The sequence below is a fragment of the Pelodiscus sinensis genome, chromosome 5 (assembly GCF_049634645.1).
Source record: "Pelodiscus sinensis isolate JC-2024 chromosome 5, ASM4963464v1, whole genome shotgun sequence".
Classification (NCBI taxonomy): domain Eukaryota; kingdom Metazoa; phylum Chordata; order Testudines; family Trionychidae; genus Pelodiscus; species Pelodiscus sinensis.
The window spans coordinates 40,668,358-40,693,738 of NC_134715.1; the positions used below are offsets into that span (position 1 = coordinate 40,668,358).

General features: G+C 39.2%; 1 protein-coding gene across 1 annotated transcript in view; it reads left to right on the top strand.

Moving 5' to 3' along the window:
* Window positions 1-25,381, top strand: part of INTU (inturned planar cell polarity protein) — a 116,298-nt gene that overhangs the window by 42,205 nt on the left and 48,712 nt on the right. Inside the window, 2 exon segments of the mRNA XM_006131792.4 lie at window positions 10,224-10,309; window positions 21,524-21,727. Coding sequence (XP_006131854.2) covers window positions 10,224-10,309; window positions 21,524-21,727 — 290 coding nt within the window.

A 25,381-nucleotide genomic window follows, 5' to 3' on the forward strand; every position in this document is an offset into this window, starting at 1 on the left:
TGTTCTCACTTTCAGGTGACATTTTAAAATAGGAAAGGGATAGGATTCTCTCTTGGACATGTTTATTTCAGTAATTGGCTGAATAAGAGATAAGAGCGAGTGGACTTGAAGGCTCTAATATTTTACATAGTATTTTTTAGTTCACCTCATAAAAGTATTGTAATGCAATCTCTATCGTGAAAGTGCAATTTTAAAAATGTAGAATTTTGTTTTCATAACTGCACTCAAACTGTTTTGTTTTCTTACTGAACACAAATGTGTTAACAATAATACAAAGTGAGTACTGTACACTTTTGTAATATATTTGAAAATGTAGAAAACATCAAATATTTAAATGTTTTTTTTATTTAACTGAGCAATTAAAATTGTGTTTGAGATTATTTAATCTCATGTCAGGTTTTATGTGTAACATTGTGAGACATGAAAACTAGAAAAAAGTTTGAAGCCAGAGCTAGAGATGTGATAATGCTTATGTAAATATCATGTCTGTTTTCACTATAGAGTGCCCTCTAATATATGCAGCAATTAGTTGATCTGTCATAAGTGAAGTATGTGGTGGAGTTTTGGACAGTAGTATGGGAATATTAAATCTGAAGTGTGTTTCAGAGTGACTTAATTGGAGAGCATACAGATAACTTTTGCATGAGCTCTTGACATGCATCTGCTTCCACTAAAACAATATGGGGCTGAAATAGATCAATCTCTGTTTAAGTTGGCATCTGCAATTCATGTCGATCAGGACATGGTATCTGCTTATCTCTGGCCTGAACCCTTGGCTAGTAAAGAAAAATGGTATATATAAGGAAAAAGGCACTAAGGCCTAGATCCTCAAAAAGTATTTAGATTCCTAACTTCCACTGTTTTCCCCCCTCCCCCTCCCTCAGTGGAAGTTAAATGCCTTTTGAGCATCTGGGCCTAAAGTCTGTTCTTTTAAAGATAAGCCATTTTCTGAATGTTAGACTGACTTGTGCCTTAAGACATAGGTAGGTAGCTCTGTTTGCACATGTATGAAGAAAGATATGAGAGTAATGTATCTTAATGGCAAAAGTCCCAAGGTTGGTTTTTTAAAATACTGTAAAAAAGCTTTCATCTTTGATTAAGAGGTCAAAGAGAACTGCATTAGAGAGTTACAAATAGGTCATCTCAGTAAATCAATATAGTACTACTAATACAAGGCAGCATTGATGCCAATGTGGGGAAAGTTCTGTGCATCAGATGCCAATTGGACCTTAAATTCCCCCTTGGGACTTTACACTGCTCCTTCTTGCGCAAAAACCCCTCTTGCACAAGAGCCGTTCTGCTGCTTATTTTCAGGCAGAATGGCTCTTGTGCAAAAGCCCCTTGCGCAAAAATGGTGGCTCATTAAGTATGCAAATGATGCAAGGCGATATTCATTGCTGCGCCTCATTTGAATATGTTATTGTTCAAGAGCGCACAATGTAGACGTAGCCTTACTGTATATAAGGGCTAGGGATAGCAAGTGATGGAGAGGAGGAGAACAGACAGGGCAGGGCTTCAAGGAAGGGGGTGAGGTCTTGGGGGAAGGATGGAACGGTAGATCTTGGTTTGTTCTGACATTTAAAAAGCGATAGTGGGTGTAAAAAGGTTGGAGACCACTGCCCTAAAGAAAGATTGCCATGATTTTACTATTGTTCCCCTACTGCTTAAACAGAGCTTCTATTGGTATATTTAATATACAGTACTTAACAGTGCATTTACTTGTAGAAACACAAACAGAATAATTAGAAATGGTAGATTACATACTAAAACAATGTTTTTGACCATCAAAACAAATTTTGACAGTTAAAACAATTTCTGGACACTTTGTGCAGCCCTGGGCCTGGATAGATATAGAAGAGGCACACAAAGCAAAGTCTTCTGTTAAAGTGTGGTGGTTCTCTTTAAAACTATAAAAATTCAGCTTCCTACTTAACACATTCACATTGAAGATCCTTTATATCAACCTTAGCAAGACGGGAAACTTTTACTATCAACCTTGTAGAACCTAAGCCACCTTGGGAAAGTAAACTAAACTATTTTTTCCTTGTCTTATCCATAATCACAAGAGCTAACAAAAGTGCACTTGAAGTATGAGCTGTGAAAAAGCACTGTGTTCAACAGATGCACCTAAATAATCCACTGGAAGAAATAAATGTGTACTTTGTGAATAAAGAGGTCAGTCAGCCTTTGGCATACAAAATCCATAGCATAAAGATCTGCAACACATTAAAGTGATTTTTTTAAACAAAATTTAAGCTCACAAAAGGCTATATCAGCATATTTATTTTGATTTAGCTTCATTTGCTTAGATCAGGGGTCTCCAAACTTTTCAGCCCGAGGGCCGCATTAACTATCAAACAGCAGTTCGGGGGCCGACTACACACTTGAGGTCCAAATAAAAAACAATCAAAACATGGATGTTGTTTTTAATTATTTATTTAATATTATTTTATTCAGTTATTATTTAATAACACATTGATACACTACACATGAACACCTGTATTAGTGTGAATGGTGAAATTGTTTCCTGGATGCCAAAATAGCAGACATTTCTGGCTTTAGATTTGTTGTCCCTAACATCAACAGTGACCTGAGATTATCATCGGACAAGTTTGTTCTCAAATTGTTCTTCACATATTTCATTCTTGAAAATGTTTGTTCACACAGGTATGTTGTTCCAAAGATTGAAAGGTACCTTGATGCAAAAGTTTTGACATTAGGAAAGTCTTCCTTGGGCAAAAACTGGTAAAAACCCACCAGTCCTATTTTGAACTTGTCCCTAAGGAGGTCATTTGCTTGCAACTCAATGACTTCCAGCTGCAGTTCATCTGGGCAACTGGCCACATCTGCTTCAAATGGGTTTTGAAACAATCTCACTTCTTCTGCCTTTGAATCCAAGTCAGAAAACCGCTGCTGAAACTGCAGCTGGAGGTCTTTGATGATCTCGCATGCAAATGACGTGGGGAACTCAGCTGTTGCTTCAGCCATGAAGACCTTGCACTGCTGAAAGTGCGTCATGTTGTTGGCCTGTACTTGTTCCAAAAACAAGACAAGTTTCCGTAATTTTTTTTCCGTAGACAAAAAGGTCTCCACGGGCCGGATGAGAGGGCCTCGCGGGCCGCATCCGGCCCGCGGGCCGTAGTTTGGAGACCCCTGGCTTAGATGCATGTCTGAGCTGAACTGCAGTCAGCCACTCTGAAACTGAAATAAGTGAATACAAAGGAGTTACACCAGTATAACTGTGTACATAAGCAGAGCCTCTATTACAGTATGAAATACATAAATAAAAAAGTCAACCTTAGCTTTCCGATCCTATGCTATTGATTTTTTGCTATTGATTTTTAAGTGTGTTGGAGGGAATATTCCTCTAAATAGGCAAATATGATTGTAAAACCACAAAAACATGGCAGGGGATGTTTTACTGGTATAGTATTATTTCTGTCCACTTTTCATCCATTTTTCTTGATTTATTTTTTTTTTAAATGGACTAGATTTCAAAGTCACATTGTCTTTTTAAGAAATAACCATATTTACTAGTGCACATTCATAATAAAATTTGTAACCCCTTTCCCGCCAATGATTATTTTAATTTGCTGGATTAAGCTTCTGCATAGATTTTATAGCTCCTTTGCTTTATGTCTACCCATGGAGAAGCACACTGATAAAGGTAGCTTTTTTCATAACTGTCTCGTGAGTGATCTATAAAGATAAGGCATTTTTGCAAAATGGGAGCTTCCTTTTGGGACTGCTTTCAGTCTCTGGAAAGCTGATCTATTTATAGCACATGCTTACATTTTTATAAATTGAACAGAATAAATATTTACTGCAAGAATGGAAATTTGAAATATATGAACAGTTAGGTATCAAATGATAAAACACTTTATGTATTTAATGTGTAAATACTGCTTTTAAAATTGCAGTTGAAAATTTTCCACTTAAGGAAATTTAAACATCACCTGGCAAGTATGAAAGCCTTCTTTCCACTTAAAAATATTAGGGTGTTTACTACATTTCCACTAAAATGTGTGCAGCTAGTTTGAATTTTCTCACTTGGCAGAGGATTAAACAATTACTGTTGTGCGGACAGTGGTCTAAAATTTTTGAACACTCTAGTAAACAAATTTGTTTAGTTAAGCAAAGCCAGCAATCTGGAACAATTTTTAATGTTTCTTCTAGTGCCTGTAAATGATAGTTGGCAGAATAGAATTAGTGATACAGTACTTTAATACTGGATGCTTAAAGCTATGTTCATACAAAAACATTTCTTGATAACATAACCTCATAACATGCATTGTTTGTGATCTCTGTACTATGGCAGTGTGCATACCAGCACATACAGAATTAGGAGCCCATGATTTGTGTTGTGCTGGCCTGGTATGGATTCCCTTTGGTTGCTTTGGGCAAGCTGTTTAACTTCTCCATCTTTAAAAGAGGGAAAATGCATACAGTGTGTATATATATAAAGCTGATAAGGACATCTTTTTATGTATTTTGAAATAAAATACATATAATTACTTCTGCCCATAGAAAATATTGGGTGGAGCTGCTGATTACTCACAGGTTCCATTGGCTTCAAGGACAGCTGCAAGTGCTCAACACCTCTGGAAAATTAAGCTGTGATTGGCTAAAGCCCAATTCTGCATGCCAGAGCCCAATAATGCACAGCTGGTATAATCACTAAATCCCATAAAATAAAAGTACATATGTATATTGCATTAAATAGGTAGGTGAGATGAACCTATAGTGTTAGAATGGGACAGAAATAAGGCACCTGTAGCCTGAATGTGTGGGAAAGGGTTTTGGGTTTTTTTTTTTTTTTTTTTTTTGCTCATTGGGGGAGAAGTGATACCAAGGACTGTATAGGCCAAAAACTGTCTTGTGATGTAAAGCAGAAGAAATACTGACTGGGTAGAGAGATTTACTATTATTTGAAAGGAGAGGTTTTCTATAGGTTGTTATCTTAAGGAAACCCATTCTATTTCCCTATGATAATAAAAAGAAATTTTATGAGTGGTGGTGTTTGTAACACTTCCTTTATTTTGGGTATTAATAATTAGAGGGGATTGTGCTTCAAAATCTAGTGTCAAGTATTACTAAAAAAAGTTTCAGGTCCGTGTTGTGTTGAATAAAGAATATTTTATATCCATCCATCCTTCCCTTTCAGTTTCTGTCTCAATTATTTAAATAAAATTTAAATAACCCCAAAATGATAAGATATGCTTTAGTCTGACACTATAAAAGGGGAAGGGTTTCAGTCTGATTCCAAGATCTTGATTGAAGGTAGAAAACCCTCACCACTGTGGGAACACGCACAATCCTCTCCCACTGTAATCCACTTCTTACCAAAACTTTTGCAGCCTTCTTTGGACTGATATGAATCCAGCATCTTGGAGAACTGGTATCTGCTAGCTAATTAGGGAACAAAGAGAATGAAGAATCTGGATTATGTGGAAAGGAGAAGTAAAATTGAATATCATTAGTAGCTTGGGGACTTGCCTAGCTCAAAACATCTCACAGTCTCCCTGCACAGTTCACATGCACTTGATAGGGTTCGATGAACATTAAACCATACTGAAAACCAACGAAGCTCTTGAGATGGGGTAGATTTACATTCTAGTGTGACATGAACTAAGTATTTGTATAGGCAAGCCCTAAACTAGCCATTAGGAAATGCCCATGTGGGTAATGCAGCCTACAGCTTGCCTCTCCAGGGAAGTTAAGCAGTTGTCTCCTCCAGAAACCCTCTTCTGGAGTCAGGTGCCTACTCAAAAAACAGTAGGAAGTGGGTGACAGTATCACCACTCCTTTCTAATTTCTAGTCTTATGGTTGGAACACTCACTTGAAATGAGGGAGTCCCAATGTTCTAATTTAAGTATTATATGCAATTGAATGTAAGAAAGGTTAAGAAAGACTTGCTTCTGTATACCACACAGCCCAGTGATTAGGCCACTCTCCTAAGAGGAAGGAGATATTAGTTCAAATCCTTTCTCTGTATTAGATGGAGGGGACAATTGAACCTAGGTATTCCATGTCCTGGTGAGTGTTCTACCCTGTGCCTTAAATTTGTAAGGTGGTATGGGGAACAATCACTGTCTCCTCTTCTGGCCATTTTGTGTGGGTTTGAGCATGCTCTGAGCACACATACTAGACCAGGTCCTGTAGGCAAGATTGGAGAAGGAATGCCTGATTTGATAATCCTCCTAGTACTTAGGTATGAAGCAGACCAGCCTACACTGAGGAGCTGTGTACATAGCTTCTGGTAGTGGTTTTGAGGTTCTCAGCAGCACCTAAATATTGCCTTAAGTTCTTTTGTGGATCTCTCTCTAGATCACTATACTGTTCTTGTCTGGCCTTTAAATATACAAATCTATTGTTATTTCTGTTTCTGAGTACTTAGGAGGCACACTGATACCAAGGTAGCATGGTAGTAACAGAAATACCAATATATGGATTATAGAAATGTTGGACTGAAAGGGACCTCAGGAAACAATGAAGTGCATTCCTTTACACTGTGACAAGACCAAGAAAACCTAGACCATCTCTGATAGGTTTTTAAGAACAGGTTGAATAAACACCTACAATGATGGGGATTCCCCAGTCTCCCATGACAGCCTATTCCAGAGCTTAACCACTTTGATGCTTAGATATTAGGAAAAACATTCTATAGGCTGCCTCTGACTTGCGACGTGATGGGCTCCTTGGATAGTGTCGCAAGTTGGGGGCGTTGTAACTTGAGCCTGCATTTACGACAGGCATTGTACACCGTCGTAAATGTGGAGCCAAGGACGTAAGTGAGGGGATTTCAGCCCCTTCTGCACTTACGGGAAACGTAAATCATGCCATTGTAAAGTGAGGGACTCCTCTAATTTAAATAGTCCTTTCTTCAGATTAAGTCCATTATTTTTTGTGATACCTTTGGTGGACATAGAGTACAATTTCTCACTAGCCTCTTTATTACCGCTCTTAGCATATCTGAAGACTGCTATCAGGTCCTCCTCTCAGTCTTTTTAAAGACTAAACCTGCTATTTTTTAACCTTCACTCACAGATCAGGTTTTCTAAATCTCCTTATCATTTTTGTTCTCTAATTTATCCAAATGACCTCAATTTTAGATATGTTGCTTCCTGTGACCCCAGACAGCCTTTGAAAAATGGCATCCTCCACATAGCATGACCTCACACATGTAATTTTGTAAAATAGCATTCTCTGCACATTTGGGATTGCTGCAACCCTAGCTGATAGACTACACTTGGGCTTGTGACACACAATTTAAGAACAATTATACTAGGTGCTTACAAATTGGTTGTTTGTTCCAGTCTCTTTCCAAATTCCAAAAAGTTAGGCTGATTGGTCTGTAATTCCCCTGGATGCTCTTGTTCCACCTTTTAAGATAGGTACTATATTTACCTTTACCCATCATCCATGCGTTCTTGAATATAAAAATTAACGGTTCCCAAGTTTGCTTCAATAAGTTCCCTAAGTACTCTAGAATGCATTTCATCAGCCCCTGCTGATTTGAATACATTAATCTTATCTAAATCCTTTAATTTATTCTTCCTCTGTTTTGTCTTATGCTTCTTCCTACTTCTTGTTTATGATAACTGTATTGAATAACACCATTAAGCTTTTTAGAGATGTTTGAAGCAAAATAAGTATTTAATATCTCAGCCTTGGTGTTGTCATCAGTTATAGCTCTCTTTCCATGCTTAATAAAGGACCTATGCTTTCCTTCATCTTTTTCTTGATCCTAATTTATTTGAAGAACCTCTGATTGCCTTTTATGCCCTATTCTATGTTTAACTAATGTTGTGCCTTAGTCTTTCTGATTCTTTTCCTACATGCTTAGGCTATTCTTTTGTATTCCTCCATAGCAAATAATCACCGTTTCTGCTTTTTGTAGGGTTCCTTTTTAATTGGCAGGTAAATAAAAACACTCCTAATGGAGCCATATTGGCCTCTTACTAGTCTTCTAGTATTTCCTTCACTTCATGATAGTTTGCAGTTTTGCCTTTAATACTGTCCACTTGGAAACTGCCACGTCTCCTGAACATTTTTACCTTAGATTTTGGTCCTACCGGTTCTCTGAGTTTATTAAAGTCTGCTTTTTTGAAGCCCACTCTGCTTATTTTGCTGCTGTCTCCCTCTATCAACTTTCACCTAAATTGCCTTCCACTTTCAGATTTGCTACCAGTTCCTCGCTGTTAGTCCTAATAAAGTCTAAAATAGCTGTCTCCCTTGTTACTTCCTCCACCTTCTGAAACAAAAAATTATCTCAAATACATTCCAAGAACTTTCTGGAAACTTGGTGTTTTGCAGTATTATTTTTACAATATGTGTCTTGGTAGTTAACGTCCCCCATTATTATCTCGTCTTGTGTGTTGGATATTTCTGGTTTTTTGTTTTAGAAATGCCTCATCCACCTTTTCTTCCTAATTTGCTGGTCTATAGTAGACCCCCCAACCGTGACATCACCTTCTACTTTTTAACCTTTAATCTTTAACCAGAACAAACTATATCCTCTAAATCACTATTCTAGTCATGCAACATATCTCATAAATTATAGTTAAAGCCAAGTCTGCACAGGCATATTACAGTTAGGGATGTAAGCAATTAGTTGACTCCACAATAAGCATAAATAGTGACTCAATTAGTTGCTCCTCCCCTCCGCTGCCTCTATCAGAGAGAGGCATCAAGGGGGAAGCAGGAGCTGGTGCTGGGGGAGCTGGCTTAAAAGCCCGCCTCCCATGGCCCCCAGCACAGGGGAGGTAAAGGTGCAGCAGGGAAATGGCATGAGCAGGGACTCATGCCTTCCAGACTGCTGCGCTTCCTCCTTTGAAATGTAGGAGAGCTGCCTGTGCACAGCTATGCATTCATTTCCAGGAGGCTGATATCCCTGTCTGGGCTGTTATCCTCAATGGGAGAATGGATGAGAACACAATCTGTGTCCCGACATCTTTACCCTTGTTTCCAAAGCTCTGTAGTCATTGTTGATCTACTTAGGGCCATACCTAGCAATATGATTAGTGCCCATATGGATGAGTAACATGGATAGTGGTCAGAGAGACAAATGAGCCTTTGCAACCTTTCCATAATGTCTTGGTTACAGGCAGGCAGCACATACTGAGAACTAATTTGGAAAAGTTTTCTAGTGGGAGTGTGTTTGTTCTTTCTAATGTCTTAAACAAAAACCTTTTTGGGAGCTGAACTTGTAATTCTAATGTCCTGTTAACAAAAAGAATCTGAAAGGAGGCTGTGAAGAAAGGGTGAAAAGATGTGGCATAAAGAGAAGAAAGAAACTTTACTAGGAACTTGAGGGTGTAGTTGGCTGCCCCAGGAGTGGGGAGTGGAGGGTAAATAGGCAGGTCACAAGTGGAAAGAAACAAAGCGTGTAGTTAGGCAGGAGGACTTAGTAGATGAATGTATAATGGAGAGTGTAGTAAAAAATAAGTGAGATAAGCAGGACAGCATTATGTAGAGTCTTGAAAAAAAGAATGAGAAAACCTTGAGATGAAATGAGATTGAATGCAACTGTAGGGACTGAAATGATTTGGTCGTAATATGACTGAATCAGCAGAAAGAAAGATATCTTTAGTAACAGCCTATTGAATAGATGGGAGAGTGGAAAGGAAGCAAATTGGATAGGAGGAGAGTGCTGATGATGAGGCTACAATGTTAGCAGTAGGGGTACAAAAGTGAATTTTGGAAATCTTGTAGAAACAGATGCACAATTTGGCAAGAGCCTAGATATAAGAAAAGGAAGGGGTTAAAGATGATCGTGAACATGAAAGCTTGCAAGACCAAGAGGGTAGCATTTGTCAGTGGAAATGAAGTAGAAAGTGAGCAGAGATGGTTCAGGAGAAAGATAAATAGTTCCATTTTAGACATGATTGATTTGAAAAAATTGAGGGACATCCATTATGAGACCTCAGCAGAAATGCAATAAAATAACTCTGGATAAAAAGAGCGTTGAGTGTTGTCTTTGAAATCGATATGTAGTAATAAACCCTAGCTTAGTAGTAAAGACTTGAAAAATCAAGCTACTAATCTTTGTCTTTTTTTAGGCTTATGTTAATATTATATTTTAAAAAAGAGCTTACTTAAGTTTAAGGAAAATCATCTGAGAATACCAAATGATAGTTTACATTTTGACGAGAACATATTGTTGACTCTTGTATGGTGATTGCATATATTCTTTATTAATTTGTTCCTATTTTGTCTCCAGGAGATGCCCTTGTTGCGGTAAATGATGTTGATGTGAACACTGAGAATATAGAAAGGGTTTTGTCTTGCATCCCAGGCCCTATGCAGGTATTGTACTTTTGCTAGACATTATACTGTGTTATTTTATATATTTACCACTGCTAACCTATATTAATATTATTCTCCCTGCTGGTGACAGGGCCATAACTCATCATTGGAACACATTAACTTTTGACCATTAATATCACAGCAATAAATATTACCTGTATGCAAAGAACCAAATTATGGTTGTTGTGAAAACTGCCACTTTGAACACTATTAACTATGTCAATAGAACATAAGCTATGAAATGCTGTGTTGGTATCTTGATCGTATTGGATAGTTGAGATGGGGAAGGCTGAGTGGTCTATAGATGGTAGATATGAGACAGGATGTCAGTGTCTTGCTTATAATACTGGACAAAGAAACTGGAGAACAATCTGTTGGTCAGAAGTGGTTGGCAAATAATGGGGAGTTTGTTTATTTGTAATACACATTGAGTGCATATGAGATGAAAAGTGATAGTAAAGGGATTTTTGGATTATAGGGTGAGTCTTGGCAAGATGCTCTTTATTGTGGTAATGAGAATCATTTTAAGTTCTCTATCAAGATAATTTTGTCAATATAAATGATGGCCTCAAAATATCAGATCGGGGGGGAAAAGAACTTGCCCATTAACCATGAGAGCATTTAGATGGAACACTGTGGAGATCTCTGCAAAATCTAATTGAGATCTTGGACTCTTGGCACAAATACAACTACATTTTATTTAAAATATATTGTCCCTGATTAAAATGGAATATGTTATCCTCCCCCTGCTCCCCCCCCACCTGCTCTTCTAACATCCTGGAATCAAGTTAACAAGTTTATAGATTCTGGTACTAGGAAAACAGCAAATATACTTTATGACCTCTGCTATACTGCCTCTGTGTTGTCTGCAATGGAGATAGCTAGACACAGCAGTTCAGTTATATTTTTTCCCAGTCTGGATCTATTTTCCTTTCCTAAGTGGATGTATTCTGCTTCCTTTGAAAAAAAGAGTTTGTAACTAACGAACTGAAAGCATCTTCCTTTACTCAGTGAAGTTAAAGTTTGAGTAAAATAAAAATTACTGTGTCTGTAAATGGTTAGACAGTATTGAGAGAGTGAGAGTTCTGGAAAACTTCTCAAATTTAGCTGATATTCTTTTCCTGTTATTTATTATATATCTGTTAAATTTCTGTTGTTTGCTTACATACTGCAGTGTTACATATGAGGTATATTCTGATTTATTTTTATTCCCTTATGGTGATCTGTTTTTCTGCTGGAAAATCTCTATGCAAACATTTGATTCCATGTGCTCTGTATCTCTGTTTTTAAATCAGTGGTTAAATGAGTGGCCTCATACGGACTTGGGGCCAGTTTCTGGGGTGTGACTGACCAGCACATTGCAAAAAGGCGTCTGAAAGTTCACATATCGATTACTGTGATTCCAGTGACACGTCCCTTGTATTGAATTAGAGCATTCCAGGGATTATTTCAATTTTTTTTATCTGCAAATGCCTCCTGAGCAACTGAAACTACAGCTAAGGACTGTTATGATTTAGGGACATGCCCCCTATATAGTGATGTAAAGGCAACAGGGAGAAAAGATGGCACAAGAGCCTTTACATCAGCTGAATGTCATCCGGGATCAGCTTTGTACAGGGCAATCTTCCCTGAGCTGCTTATGTCAGTTTTAGACCCAGCTATATTAGTGGTATTGTACAAAGCACAGAGAATCTGGCCTTACGTTTGAGGCTTAGGGAATGTCTGCACTGCAAAACAAACTGTGGTGAGTGAATCTCAGAACCTATGCCTACTGACTTGGGCACATGAGACTCACACAGCTAGTTTTAATGGTACAGTATTTCTGGCTCAGGCTCTGAAACCCATGAGGATTGCCAGGTGTCTGATTTTCAGCTGGATACCCAGTGAAAAAGCCTGGCTGACCGAGCTGATAAGTCTGATCAGCAGCATAGTGGGGCTAAGGCAGGCTCCCACATAGCTCTGGGAAGCAGCTGGCATGTCCAGCTCCTAGGTGCAGGGGTGGCCATGAAGGCTCTGTGCGCTGTCCCAACCCTGAGCATTAGTTCCACAGCTTCCATTAGGTGGGAATGCTGACCACTTTTGAGAGTCGCCTGAGATAAGTGCTGCCTGAAGCTTGTACCTTTACCCATTCCTACACCCCAACACTCTGTCCCAGGTCAGAACACTGTCCTGCACCCCAATCCCTTCATTCTTGGCCCAACTCCAGAGCCTGCACCCCCTCCAGCTGGAGCAATCACCCCCTCCTATACCCCAAACCTATGCCCCAGCCTGTGGAAAAGCAAGAGTGGGTGGGGGAAAGTGAGCAATGGAAGGGGGGAAAGGAAGTGGAATGAGCAGAAGCCAGGGCCTCAGAGATACGGTTGCCAGGTGTTCAGTATTCAACTGGGCAGTCTGGTTTTTGGGCCCTCTGTCCAATAAAAAAATTCAGAAAATAGCGGACATGTACAATGGTTTTCTGGTTTTCCAGCTGAGCACCCGATGGAAGCCTGGCAGGGGTGGGGAGAGTGGCTGGGAGGCGGGGCGTGATTGGCGCTGGGAGCCTCTGGTTGCGTTTGACGTAGGAGTGACTCCTTGGGGAGGAGGAGAAGCCCTGTCCGTGCTCCTGAGAGCTGTTTAAGCGCGTTGTGGAGTGGTAGTTGGACTCCTCGTGCTGCACCGGGACTGTGCGCGGGACAGGCAGCGCCCTTGGATCTGCATGTGCCCAGGTCGGTCCCGCTCTCCGCCGGCCGATTCTCCCCCCCTCCCTTCTCCCCCAGCCAGGCTCGCTCCCCCCGACTCCCTCCCGGCCAGCCCTGCTTCCTGCTGGCCGGTTCTCCTCCCCCGATCTCCCTCGGCCAGCCCCGCTGCTCCTGACTAGCCCTGCTTCCTGCTGGCCGGTTCTCCTCCCCCCGATCTCCCCCGGCCAGTCCCGCTGCTTCCGACTTGCCCTGCTTCCCGCCGGCAGCCCCCCCTCCCGATCTCCCCTGGCCAGTCCTGCTGCTGCCTGACCCTCCCTCCCGCCAGCCCCGCTTCACATTCTCCCCCCTCCTCTTCCCTCCCCTCCCCTCCCGGCTGGTCCCTTCTCCCCCCTCCCACCCCCCAAGTGTGTCTGGTATTTTTTCTGAAGCTACCTGGTAACCCTACTCAGAGAAGGGGCAGGGTGGGATGGGGCAAGGTGGAAGGAGCCGGGCAATGGTGTTTGGTTAATATGGTTAGAAAGTTGGCATCCCTAAAGCCCACCCACCTCCCTAGGCTTCAGACCCCAAACAACAGCCTGAGAGGAATATCTACAAGGCTGTTTTTAGCAGTCTAGCATGAGCCTAAGTCTCTAGACCCAGACTCTGACTCTACTGTGGGGCTTTTGTATGTTTGGATGTTTTCTGCAACGTAGACATACTCCGGGAGGCTTTTATTCACACTAATACATTTTTGCTGTGATCTCAAAACTTTTAGATTAGGCACACATTTTAAAAATAGAGGGGATTGAACTGGGTTATTTTGCACTGATCAACTTTTAAAAAGGAAACAGTTTACAGAAAATGTGGTGCACTTGAATCTCCATACTCTCGGTAACCCAAATACTAAGTCTTGCCCAACAAACTATAGCTAGTTAGGATTAGGGATGTTACATTTAATTGAACTAACTAATTGGTCAATAAGCGGGGGAGCCTCAGTGGGATTAGCTCCTAGCCCAAGAGGTAACCCCGCTGTGGCTCTGTCCTTTAAATGTATTAAGCCTGTTGGCTCTTAATAAATGTAAAAGGCTAAATGCAACAGGAGGGACCCAGCGCATGCTGGGACAGCTGATTCCCAGCTCGTGCAGGGTGCCCCCCCTCTCCTGCACACCAACCTTTTAAATGCATTTGAAAGCCTAAAGTGCAGTGGGGAGGACCTGGCGCGAGCCAGGAATCAGCTGTCCCGGCTCATGTTGGGTCCCTCCTGCTGCACTTTAGTCTTTTAAATGTATTAAGAGCCTGTCGGCTCTTAGTACATTTAAAAAGCAGAGGTGCATTTGGGACTAGGCATGAGTTGGGAGTCAGTTGATTCCCGGCTCATGCCTGTTCCCCATTACTCCCCTGCTCCCAAACTCTCTGCCCTACCCCTCCTGCACTAATATCGCCTCCCAGATTCTGAACCCCAATCCCCTGCTCCAGGTTACAACCCAAACCCTCTCCCCCCGCATCCATATCCCTTCCCAGATCCTGCACCCCAATACCTTGCCCCAGGTCACAACCCAAACCTCTGCACCTCCTCCTGTACTCCAGTCCCTTGCCCAGGTCACAGCCCCCCTTGCCCAAAGTTGCAACCCAAACCCCCACACCCTAGTTGCTGACCCAGGTCACAACTGCCTCCTTCATCCAAACTCCCTCCCAGACCCCACACACTTTCCTGCATCCCAGTCCCTTACTTCAAACTCCCTTCTTCACCCAGCCTTCATCCCAGACCCCTGCACTTCCTCCATTAATACGGAAGAGTGCATTCAGTCCTTCATCCCTTTCTAAATTCTTGGAGTGGCCCCCCCCATCAAAAATTAATGCAATTATTTCCCACCCCTCTCCTAGCTCTTTCCATTTAGGAGGAGTTCTTGAGCAGACACACAGACAGAAAAACTCTCTCAAATATCTATTGCATTAAACCAATTATTTTATCTTAGAAATTGTTAGTTTTCATGCCACTCATGTCCTAGATAATTAAATGTTTCAAGTTACTTTGTAAAATTCACCTCCCTGGGAACATTGTACAGATTTACAGTGTGAGATGAGAGATGGAAATTAAAGCTATAAACTTTTTTTCTCATCTGAGAGTACTGTGACTCCTCGCTTAAATTATAGTTATGTTCCAGATACATTCATTTTTAGGGGAAGAAATTGGATTCACTTAAAATCTTTTAAGAGTGTGTGTGGGGGGGGGGGGGGGGGGGGGGATGATTAGGTTCTAGGGATTTTTTTTTCACCTGACAAAAGACATGATATACAGACATAGTATAAGTTTTATATAATTTTAAATAGTTTATTTCTGTATTCACCAATGATGATTGTGAAGTTTGGTTGAGGCGGGGGCATAGCTGGATTTGCAGCCAGAGGCTTGCCCTCCTCCACCTTCCTATCATTCTAACCGGGGGAGTAGGTTTGAGGCATGGGGGTTTGCCATAGATCCAGGAATGCCTAGTTGGGAGGTGGATTAGGGCGAGCCAAACAACCTGATAATGGAACATTGCACAAGTTGAAATGAGTATGTTCTCTAATAGATTACAAACCTAATACTGTAACGATATAGTGTTAACCAGGGCAATTTTAAGTGAAGTTACTTGTATGTCCGAGTGCATGCACACAATTCTTAAATTCTACTTGAAGGAAATCTGAAGTAACATTGAGTAGAAACTGATCAAATAGTTAAAAATATAATCCAATTCCTACAGATAAATATTTCCTACAAAATAAATACATTTGTCTACTGTATTGGGAATCTGACTCTTTTCTTCTAACAATGACAAAAATAAGTAATGATTTGTTTACCATTCAGAAGGTGAACAGCAACTAGAATTTTTTATTTCTAGATCACTACACTCAGATGACTATGCTGCCATTTATTGTAAAGTTGATGCTAGTGTTTGTAGCTTATGGATCTGCAGTTGTAGTAAGGCTAAGTGCTGGTGTGTCATTTTGGGAGGTTTTCAAGATATTTGACACTATGGAGTTTGACTAACCTAGTGAAGTTGTGGTCATGTATTGGCAGAAAGAACTCCACCGTACAAGAACCCTGTCACAGCCTGCCTTTGACTAAATCCGTAGTTGCTGTAGCTGCTATTATTTACTCAATGTGAAAAGCAGAAAATATTGTTTAATAAACTGTATCCTTGTAAATTAGATAATATATATTGTTTTTGCTCAAACATCCCATGTAAACTTTTTATAGTAGTTAATGTTAATGCAGCCTTAACATTCCCAGTGTCCGTAAATCTGTCAAGCAGAAAGCGATTGCTTGAAATATATAACTATGGCTCATGTTGGCTTTCCAAACCTGTTATTTAAAGTGCATTTATTCCCCAGTAACTGAACCAGTTTAAGTCAAGCCAAGAGAGTGACTGCTTAAATAGAATGTTGGAGAATTTAACTATATAGTTCTATTTTTCTGAAATTGAGAACATTCTGTTCATGCTCTAGCAGAAAAGAAGTTTTGTTGTTTGTAAGCTTCAGTAATAAAGATTGTGTGTTCACAAACTGAAGGATTAGTATAGTATCTTTCACTAAGCACAGCAAAAAACGTTGGATGTAAGAAGGTTGCAGCTGCATAAGACAAACTCTAATGTTGTGAGTAAGATTTTTCCATAATAAGCGGTGTCTGCTCTTTTGTGAGTGTATCTGAAAAAAATATATACATCCCTTTTAAAAAAAAAAATCTCTTAACTTCTCTTGACCTCAGTCAATGTGAATATAGTTTATCTTGAGAATGAGCAATACTTTTAGGATTGTGCTTAACTTATACAAATAACAATTTTTGAATTGATAACAGCCAGTGTAACATATAATAATCATGAACCAAAAGCCCCACCAGCACCGCTAACAGTTGCTATATCAAACTGTATTTTTTTAAGGCAAGGCAAGAACTACACCTACACCTAGCACCATCCTGCCCATACTCTGAAGTAGTGCTTTTTTGGTTTTAAAAAAAAAAGAAGAAAGGTGCCGGTACTAAACAGCAACTTCCGATTTAGTCAAAAAACAAAAAAAGCCTGGGAGGTCGGGGTCAAAATGTAGTCACGGCCCCTTTAATTGCCGCATGTCCCAATCAGGCTTCTCTCTGGCTTGCCATGAGTGCTCCCAGGGCTGGCTGGGGGCTGTGCCAGAGAAAAGCAGCAAGTGCTCCCAGAAAATGGTGACGGTATGCCTGTACCAGTGTGTACCGTCACAAAAAGAGCACTGCTCTGAAGCATTTGGGTGCTATCACAATACAAATGATACAATAGGTAGAGACGTATAGAAGTAAATAAACTAAATACAAATATCTTTATTTTAACAAACCAGATTATCATTAAAAATCTGAAGGTTTTACAGAAGTCTTTGAACATGATCTATAAACTACAAAGTATCCTATCCTCATAAAGTTTTGAAAAAACCCTCTTTTGTGTTCCATACAGTACCTACATTTTAACTGGCTATAACCAAACTAGCTGCTACTTAATTTGACACTGCTAGTGTTGACCCACTTCTGCTTAGCTTTGCTCATAAGAATATTTATAAGTCTGGACCCAAGATGTCTTTTCTTTTACCATTGTTTAGAAAAGAAAACCAGGACCTACTTTAGAATAGGCTTAAGTAAATAATGTGATTTACTTAACTGAATTCAGCTTGGCTGGCTGTGTTTCTTCATGTCCCATGAAATTATTTCAAGACACACAGGCTCTACCATACCTTTGTCATCAGGGTGACAATAAGAAAACACTCTGGCTTTTTCCAATATCTATTTTAACCACATTTTTTAAAACACTCAGTTATGCAAATATAACTGACATTTCTGGATATATCTTTAAGCCAAAGATCCCAATGCACTTGACAATCTTTACAGAAAAAAAATACACACACACACACACACACACACACACCGAGTTTCCTTTACTCTGATTTATTTTAAGTGGGGGGAGTAAGGAAAAGCGGGTTTTTTTCTTTTAAAATGGGTGTTCTTTAAAATTACTTCTCTTTATTTTTTTGTAAAAAAAAAAAAAAGGGTGATTCCCTGAGCTGCTTATAAGCAACAGCGTTAACGTTACATGTTGTAGTCCCACATATTTCAGCTCTGCATTTGGGTTACTTCCATCCTTCAAGTGCAGAGTTGGAAGCAGCTAAATTTCCAGTCTGCTCCCTACTTCCAGATGATAGGACAACAAGGAAGTGAATGATTGAAGATAAAAGGGACAACTGTGGTAACAAAAGCTGGTTCAAGACATGTAAAGAAAGTCACTTCCAACTTCTGTAGGGAAAGGCCAGTTTAAAGTTGTGCTTGTAGTGGGAGGGGTCCATCAGTCATTTCACCAGAGAAATGTAACCACTTCTAAGGTAAAAGATGGCCACTTTCTTCCACTCAGTAGAGGACTGAAGAGTAATTTCCTAGTGTTTTTAAAACAAACTAAAAAGAGGGAGATTGCATTACTATTGACTCTCATATGGGTGATCAGCAGAGTTGTAACCTTTAGATTCCCAACACAGACCTCTATTACATGAGTTAATAAAGTACAGGCAGTCCCTGGGTTACGTACAAGATAGGGACTGTAGGTTTGTTCTTAAGTTGAATCTGTATGTAAGTCGGAACTGGCGTCCAGATTCAGCCGCTGCTGAAACTGACCGCCAGTTCTGACTTACATACAGAATCAACTTAAGAACCCCAGGCGTCCCCAAGTCAGCTGCTGCTGAAACTGATCAGTTTGAAACCCGGGGGGTACATCAAAACAATTGACATTTGGAGAAAACTGAATTTTTGTTTTAAGTTTTACAGCGCTTTATTATTTTTGTACTTTTTTACACCCAAACAAATGTGTTGCAATGGTAGAAGCAAAATTCTGTGTCTAAAAACTGTAGGTACTGGAGGCTCTTTTCTTTTCTTTTCTTTTCTTTTCTTTTCTTTTCTTTTCTTTTCTTTTCTTTTCTTTTCTTTTCTTGAAAAGGGTTACTTTATAAAAAAAAAAAAAAAAAAAGGTCTAGAAACACTGATCTAGGAGACCCAGTCATGAATGAGGGTCCCATTTTGCTAGTTGCTGAACAAAAAAATTATCCATGCCCCCCAAAAATGTACATTCTATGTATAATAAGAAAGAGATATAGATATAGACAAATTGAGGAGAGCATGATAAACAGTGGTCACAGAGCATCAGCTGCATCTCTGTTATCAAAGGGAGGATTTAAATGGGAGATCTGAAGGAATACAATAAGGTTGCTTTGTGGATGTTTATGGGTACTTAGATGTATGAGGGGCAGCACTGATGAAATTTATTTGAAAATATAACAAATTGTTGATGGCAGATGGAAGCGGGAGTCAATATCTCAGATTCTGAGACAGTCTAAGTAGGGTGGGAGTATCCCTTGGCTAACAAAATAGAAGAGCTGATAGAGAAGAGAACAAATATGAAGTGAAGGTTGTCAGCATAGTCACAAGTTTTCTACCAGACACACTTAACAGAAATGAGAAGGCAGGTACTTGGGGTGAACCAGAACTGTGGGTGACAATGACAGAATAGAGGACAAAAGAGGCAAAGGTGGAGGATAATGAAACATGTAGAAAATCAACAATCATATCTGTGAGGAAAAAAGGGAAGAGACAGAGAGAGCAGAAGAGACATCATCACCATTCCTGTACTAGAAGTCAGTGAGTGGTCTGTGAGAGGAAGGGGGCAGATGGGAGATGTTGAAAGAAACCAGATGATGGTCAGAGAGGAGGAATTCAGTGATGGATTGGAGATGAAAGGGGTGCTTGATGTCAAGCAGATGTCCATTTGGTAAGTGGGTGAACTGAAGCAAACCTGTATGTCAAGTGGGAAAGTGAAGGTGAGAAGATGAGTATATATGAAGGGCACACGAGTCCTCAACATGGAAGTTTGAAGCCATTAAGGATATCTGTGGGAGGGAAGAAGAGTTGATATTGTTCTGCTCAAGAAAAGAGAAAGAGGTGGTAGGGAGAAGAGAAAGAGGTCAGAAGCACCAGGAATGGGAGAGGGGAAACTCCACACCATGAGTGGAATGGGAACGTAGAGGGTCAGAAGCAGAAATGGTTACAGTTCTTTTCCCTGCTCCTTTCTTGGCAAGCATGAGTATTGTCCATATCTCTTGCTAGATTTTCTTTTGAAATTATGATTGTTTTCATATATGCGACTTGCTTTTGTTCAGGTTGCTATTGGGAATGCATAAATTTTTTCTCTCACATCAGTTACTCTAATTCACTGGACAGAGTCAAAGTTCCAGTGAAGTCAGTGACAAAGACAACATTTTAGCATGTAGTATACTAGAATTTTTGTCTGTTCAGACATATGGAAGTTACAATCCTTCATCCAAGAAGGTAAAACATGCCCATTTCTGAAAGGCTCAGACAAGAAATAAAAATTCCTTTGTTTTTGTCTCCTTAACATGCAGTTTTCATTAAAAGTAAGAATTTTATTCATTATTTTCATCGCTTTTAAAATAATTAAAATTATCTTCATAAGATAATTTTGTACATAAAGATGCAGATTTATAAAATAAATTTTGAAAAATGAAGATTCCAGTTCCAAACCAAATTTATGCTTGGATTTTATGTTGTTTAAAATTCTAACGTATATACTGAAAGCTTAAAATTATACTTATTTTTAAAGAAAATAATCTAAAATATTTGTCAACTGTACTTTTTTGGTAAAATGAATGTAATTTTGTCATTTTAAAAATGAAAGTGTCATTGTCCCTCAAGCAATTTCTGTAGTACTTTGATTATTAGAAGAATTGGGACAGCAAGTAACGTAACAAATGTTTGTACTTTCTACTGATGATATAAAATAGACCGTTGTTAACTTCTAATCATAAACTAGCACAACTTTTCTTTTCATAATTATTTTTTTTAATTGATACATTAAGAAAAAAAGAAAATATACTGGTAAATTAGTTTGTGAGAATGAATTCAACGGCTGCTGAGTTTTAAAAATATACTAAAAGATTGTTGGTGGTATGGTCCAACTTAGGAAGATTACATTGTAATAATGTGCGTTTCTAAACTGATGAGTTAAAATGTTAAGGGAATACTTTTGAAAATGAATCTTAAGAACATATAAATATGCAAGTGCTGCTATTTTGAAACAAGATATGTAATAACGTTTTAAAGTGGAGGTACTAGATTGTGTGTTCAAATAAATCAAGTGCAGAAAGTGTATTTTTCTATTTTTAAAACTATAAAAATCAAATATGAAAACAGACTAGACCACATGCCTAATTCACATGTTTGATAAAACATTTAATAGCTATGTCTAGCATTTGGGGATGCGTGGTTATATAACATTGACTATATAAATGACTTTATTCAAACCACAGGGATTTTTCAATGGTTGTGTATTGTATATATATTTTAAAACATCTTCGTAAAGAACTTTCTGAACCCTAAAAAAGGACCGAAGAGATTAAAGTTCTTCTTATGGCAAAAATATATTTTTATTTGTAAGTCAATGAACTTGACTTTAAGTACAGTCCCATTTTTATAATACTGTATGTTTAATTATTTTAATAGGTGAAACTTACATTTGAAACATCTGTCTTTGAGTATGAAGAAACATCTCAACAAAAATATAAACAGGCACAGTCACCTATGAACAATCTTGTCAAGCTTCTTTGGGGAGATGACAATATGGACCTTCAGCTGGCTATCCAAGGCATGCCTCATATTGTTATGTACCTCACACTCAAATTGGACTCTGAAACATCTAAGGATGAGGTATGTGGTCAACCAAAGGAAGCAAAAGCTGACCCACCACTGAAATTTATTTTAAAAATCCATTGATAACAGTTGGTGTAGCCTCCCCTATACCTCGTACCTGCAGTTATGTGATATCACCATCCTTGTAGTAGTGCAGAAAACACTCTCCAGTCCTGCTGTCATGGGAGCAAAAGCCTCCTGGCACAGCCATAGAGCCAAAGATGCTGGGAAGCCAAAGATGCGGGGGAGGCTGCAGTTTGGGTAAGGCAGAGCAGAGAACCCTGGCCAGGACTGCAAGGAGGGGGAAGAGTACAATCTCCCAGTTGGAGGGGAGGCCACTTCACTGCTGAATGGCTCTGACCTGGGCAGGAACAAAGTGCCTCCCCTCGGTGGAGGCACTTCATCTGTTACTTTATAAATCTAAATCATTTGAAAGAAGGTTTGCAGCTGGTCTGCTCCCTTTATATTCCAGGGATGAATTCTTCTCTGACAACCTTATAGGTGGTCCAACTTTAAGCAGACCTAATGCTAGCCTGTGTCTAAATGGCACAGTTGACCTCTTTAAAACGCACACTTTACCCAAAGGATACAATGCCTTTTGGAGGAAATTATCCTTAATTTTATCCTATTAAAAAGGAATGAATAAGGATATGCTATTCCATACTCCAGTAGTCAGGATTAGAACTAAAGAAACATATGTATCTGTGTCATCTTCTATAAGTGATACTTTAATAAACCTTTAGGGATAGTTTGGTATGCAGATCACATCCTAGCCTCTCTAGTAAATAATGGCAAATTAGGCTAGTTTCTCCCACTTATGAGCAGTGAGCATCCAAAAGCAGAATTAAAGAATTCTAAGCCTCACAGAGCTCTGAGTGTTGTATCATAATGTAAAAATCATCTGCTTAGGAGGAAATTAGTCTTCCACGTAATAGTCTTCAGCTGGTAGGTTGGGTCTTGGTTGGTATGGTGGGTTGTTTTTTTTTTAAGACCAGAGTAAATACTTCATTCTGTTGTAACAGATTTTTGTACCTGGACTGTATAGTGATTTCATATTTAAAGAGAATAACATTACTAATTTATTTTCTAAATGATTGATATCACTATTGAAGGAATTTGTTTAGTTTCTATGTAAACTAAGCATTATTGAGCAACGAATGAGACCCTGTTGGCTTTTACAAATACTTACGCTGTAAATTCTGCAGTAATAGTTCCTATTTGAATAGCTTTTGAATGAATCTTGCAGAGCTCACAGTCTTCCTGTGTACAGCAGAGCAACAAACTATTGTCTCCTTTCACTGTAGTATAAGGACAGCTTAAAACATCCTTTGTCAGTGTCCTGTTTTTAAAAGTTGTGGGAGGCTTTTAGCAGGTCAACTCTATTTTGACAGGAGTTCTTTGTTGCCAAGACTGTTCTGATTTAAAGCAAACTGTTTCTTTTGCAGTTCATTTTATGGAAAGTCAGGATAATTGAAATAGAAGAGGAGGGATTTATTGAAAAAGAATATTTCCATGCAATATTTTAGTGTTCTGTTCAGAAAGTGTTATATTTTTAAAGATGAACTACTTTGTCATTTATTAATTCAGTTGTCCTTCTCTTTGCACTGTTTAGACAAAATAACACTTTTCATCTTGCATGGAAGACAACTGATCTTCTTGTGTGGTGTTAGGTACTAAACCCTACTAACTCATTAATAGATAGATGGTGCTGCTGGGATCTTTTGTTATATTTGTCTTTTCTTTCCCTGGGAAAGTGTATAGTTATTCCTCAACAGAACACTGTAAAAGTCTCAGTTCATAGGGAAAGAAAAGAGTTTTTTTTTTGTCTAACTCATTGCAAAGCTGTAATTAGAAAGGGCTGTTTTTTTCTTGATGAGGAGTTGATGCTGAAAATCCTTGTTACTAACAAGTATTTGAAAAAAAGCTAATTAAATTGGACGAGAGCAGCAGAGCTTGCCAGTTCTCTTAATAGTGTGACTTGAAATTCTTTAATCTGATTGAAAAGAAAATTTCCCAACCAAAATTGGCACTGTATGGATGTGCTTTGTCGTATGAAATAAAGAGTTAATAACTTCATAGTTGCTTTTGATTTAAGAGGGATAATTTTACAGTATCTTCTGGACTCTTTATTTTGGGTAGATGTGATATTTCAATTAGAATATTTCCAGGTCCTCTAGTAAAGATTGAAAACACTGTATAGATTGCACTATCTCTGTTGGTATCATTTATTAATTGTACATTTCATGGGTTGACAGACTGGACCAAGTATGTGGGTATTATCTAATTTATTATTCCCACGCAAAAGTGCTTTAAGTAATTTATGTAAGCATTTTGTGAAAGAGGTAACTACAGCATTTCCCTTAAAGAACCCAGGAATTTAAGACTGGAAAGAATCAGATAAAATCCTTGTCCTAAAGATGTATTATGTCTATTACTGATCCTGAAGGGCTTCTGCTCCTTGGGCATCCACATGTAAATAACTGCATGCTCAGTGCCAGGTTTGTTAGTGACCTATGAATCTTATTTGCATGTAACTACTAATATCTTATTCCAAAATGTAAATATATGATCAGTGATATATGGGTTGAAAGGCCATATATTTATGTTCTAGTTTAGGGACTGATCTTTAGAGTAAGGATGTTAAGTAGCATGTAATTCACTAATCGAAAAGTCAATGCATTTTTGCATTGACTATTAGATTAGTCGCTAGGGCAGTGCTGCTCCTTTGAAATGTTGCCATGGTGTTTCAAAGGGGCAGTACTGCACAGAGCCTGGGGTCAGCTGAGGACTCCCCGCTGTGCTGCCCCTTTGAAACACTGTGACAGCATTTCAAAGAAGTAGCACCGCATAGCTGATCCCAGGCTCTGTGCAGTGCCCCTGTCTTCACACCCCCCTTGCTGCCTCTATCAGACAGAGGCAGCAAGGGGGGGGGGAGAGGAAGCAACTAGTCGACTATCCTGCCCACTATCCAATAAGCATTTGCTTATCAGATAGTCGACTAGTCCTTAACATCCTTACTTTAGAGGAGTTGTGAATCCATAGTACATAACAGCAAAATGGACATAATTCTATTAGTGTGAGTAAATGCTCACTAATGTGAGTAAGGAGTTCGCTGGTTTCCATTTAAGGGCCAGATTATATGTTCAGACAGCTGTACAAACATAAACAAATCTGATTCCATGGGAATGTTTTTTAAAATGACTAAAAGGTTTTTAAGACATGAAATTCTACAGTATGTTTTTAGTTTTTGTATATATTTGCCCTCATGGTAAAGATTTACAAAAATCCTGGTCTACAAACAGATATATGCATATTCTTAAGAATTTTGCAAATTTGTAGCAAGGTCTGAAAGTGCCCAGATAAACCAGTGCTAGAAAACACTGCAGTGGTTGGCAAGCTGGGTAATCTGATTGCAGAGCACAAGACGTTTTGCTAATGTTGACTGTCCACTGGCACCCCCCCCCCCCCCCCCCCGCCCCTTGCAGTTTCCAGTGGCTGCGGTTCACTGTTTGTGGCCAGTGGGAGCTAGGGTGAGGGGAGACGGTGTTGCCTGTGGATGGTCAACATCTGTAAAATATTTTGTGGCCTGCAGTCAGATTACTTTGATGGGACACAGGTTGCCCACCACTGACATACTGGGAAGATGCATGATAAATTAGCAGTCTTTTCCTT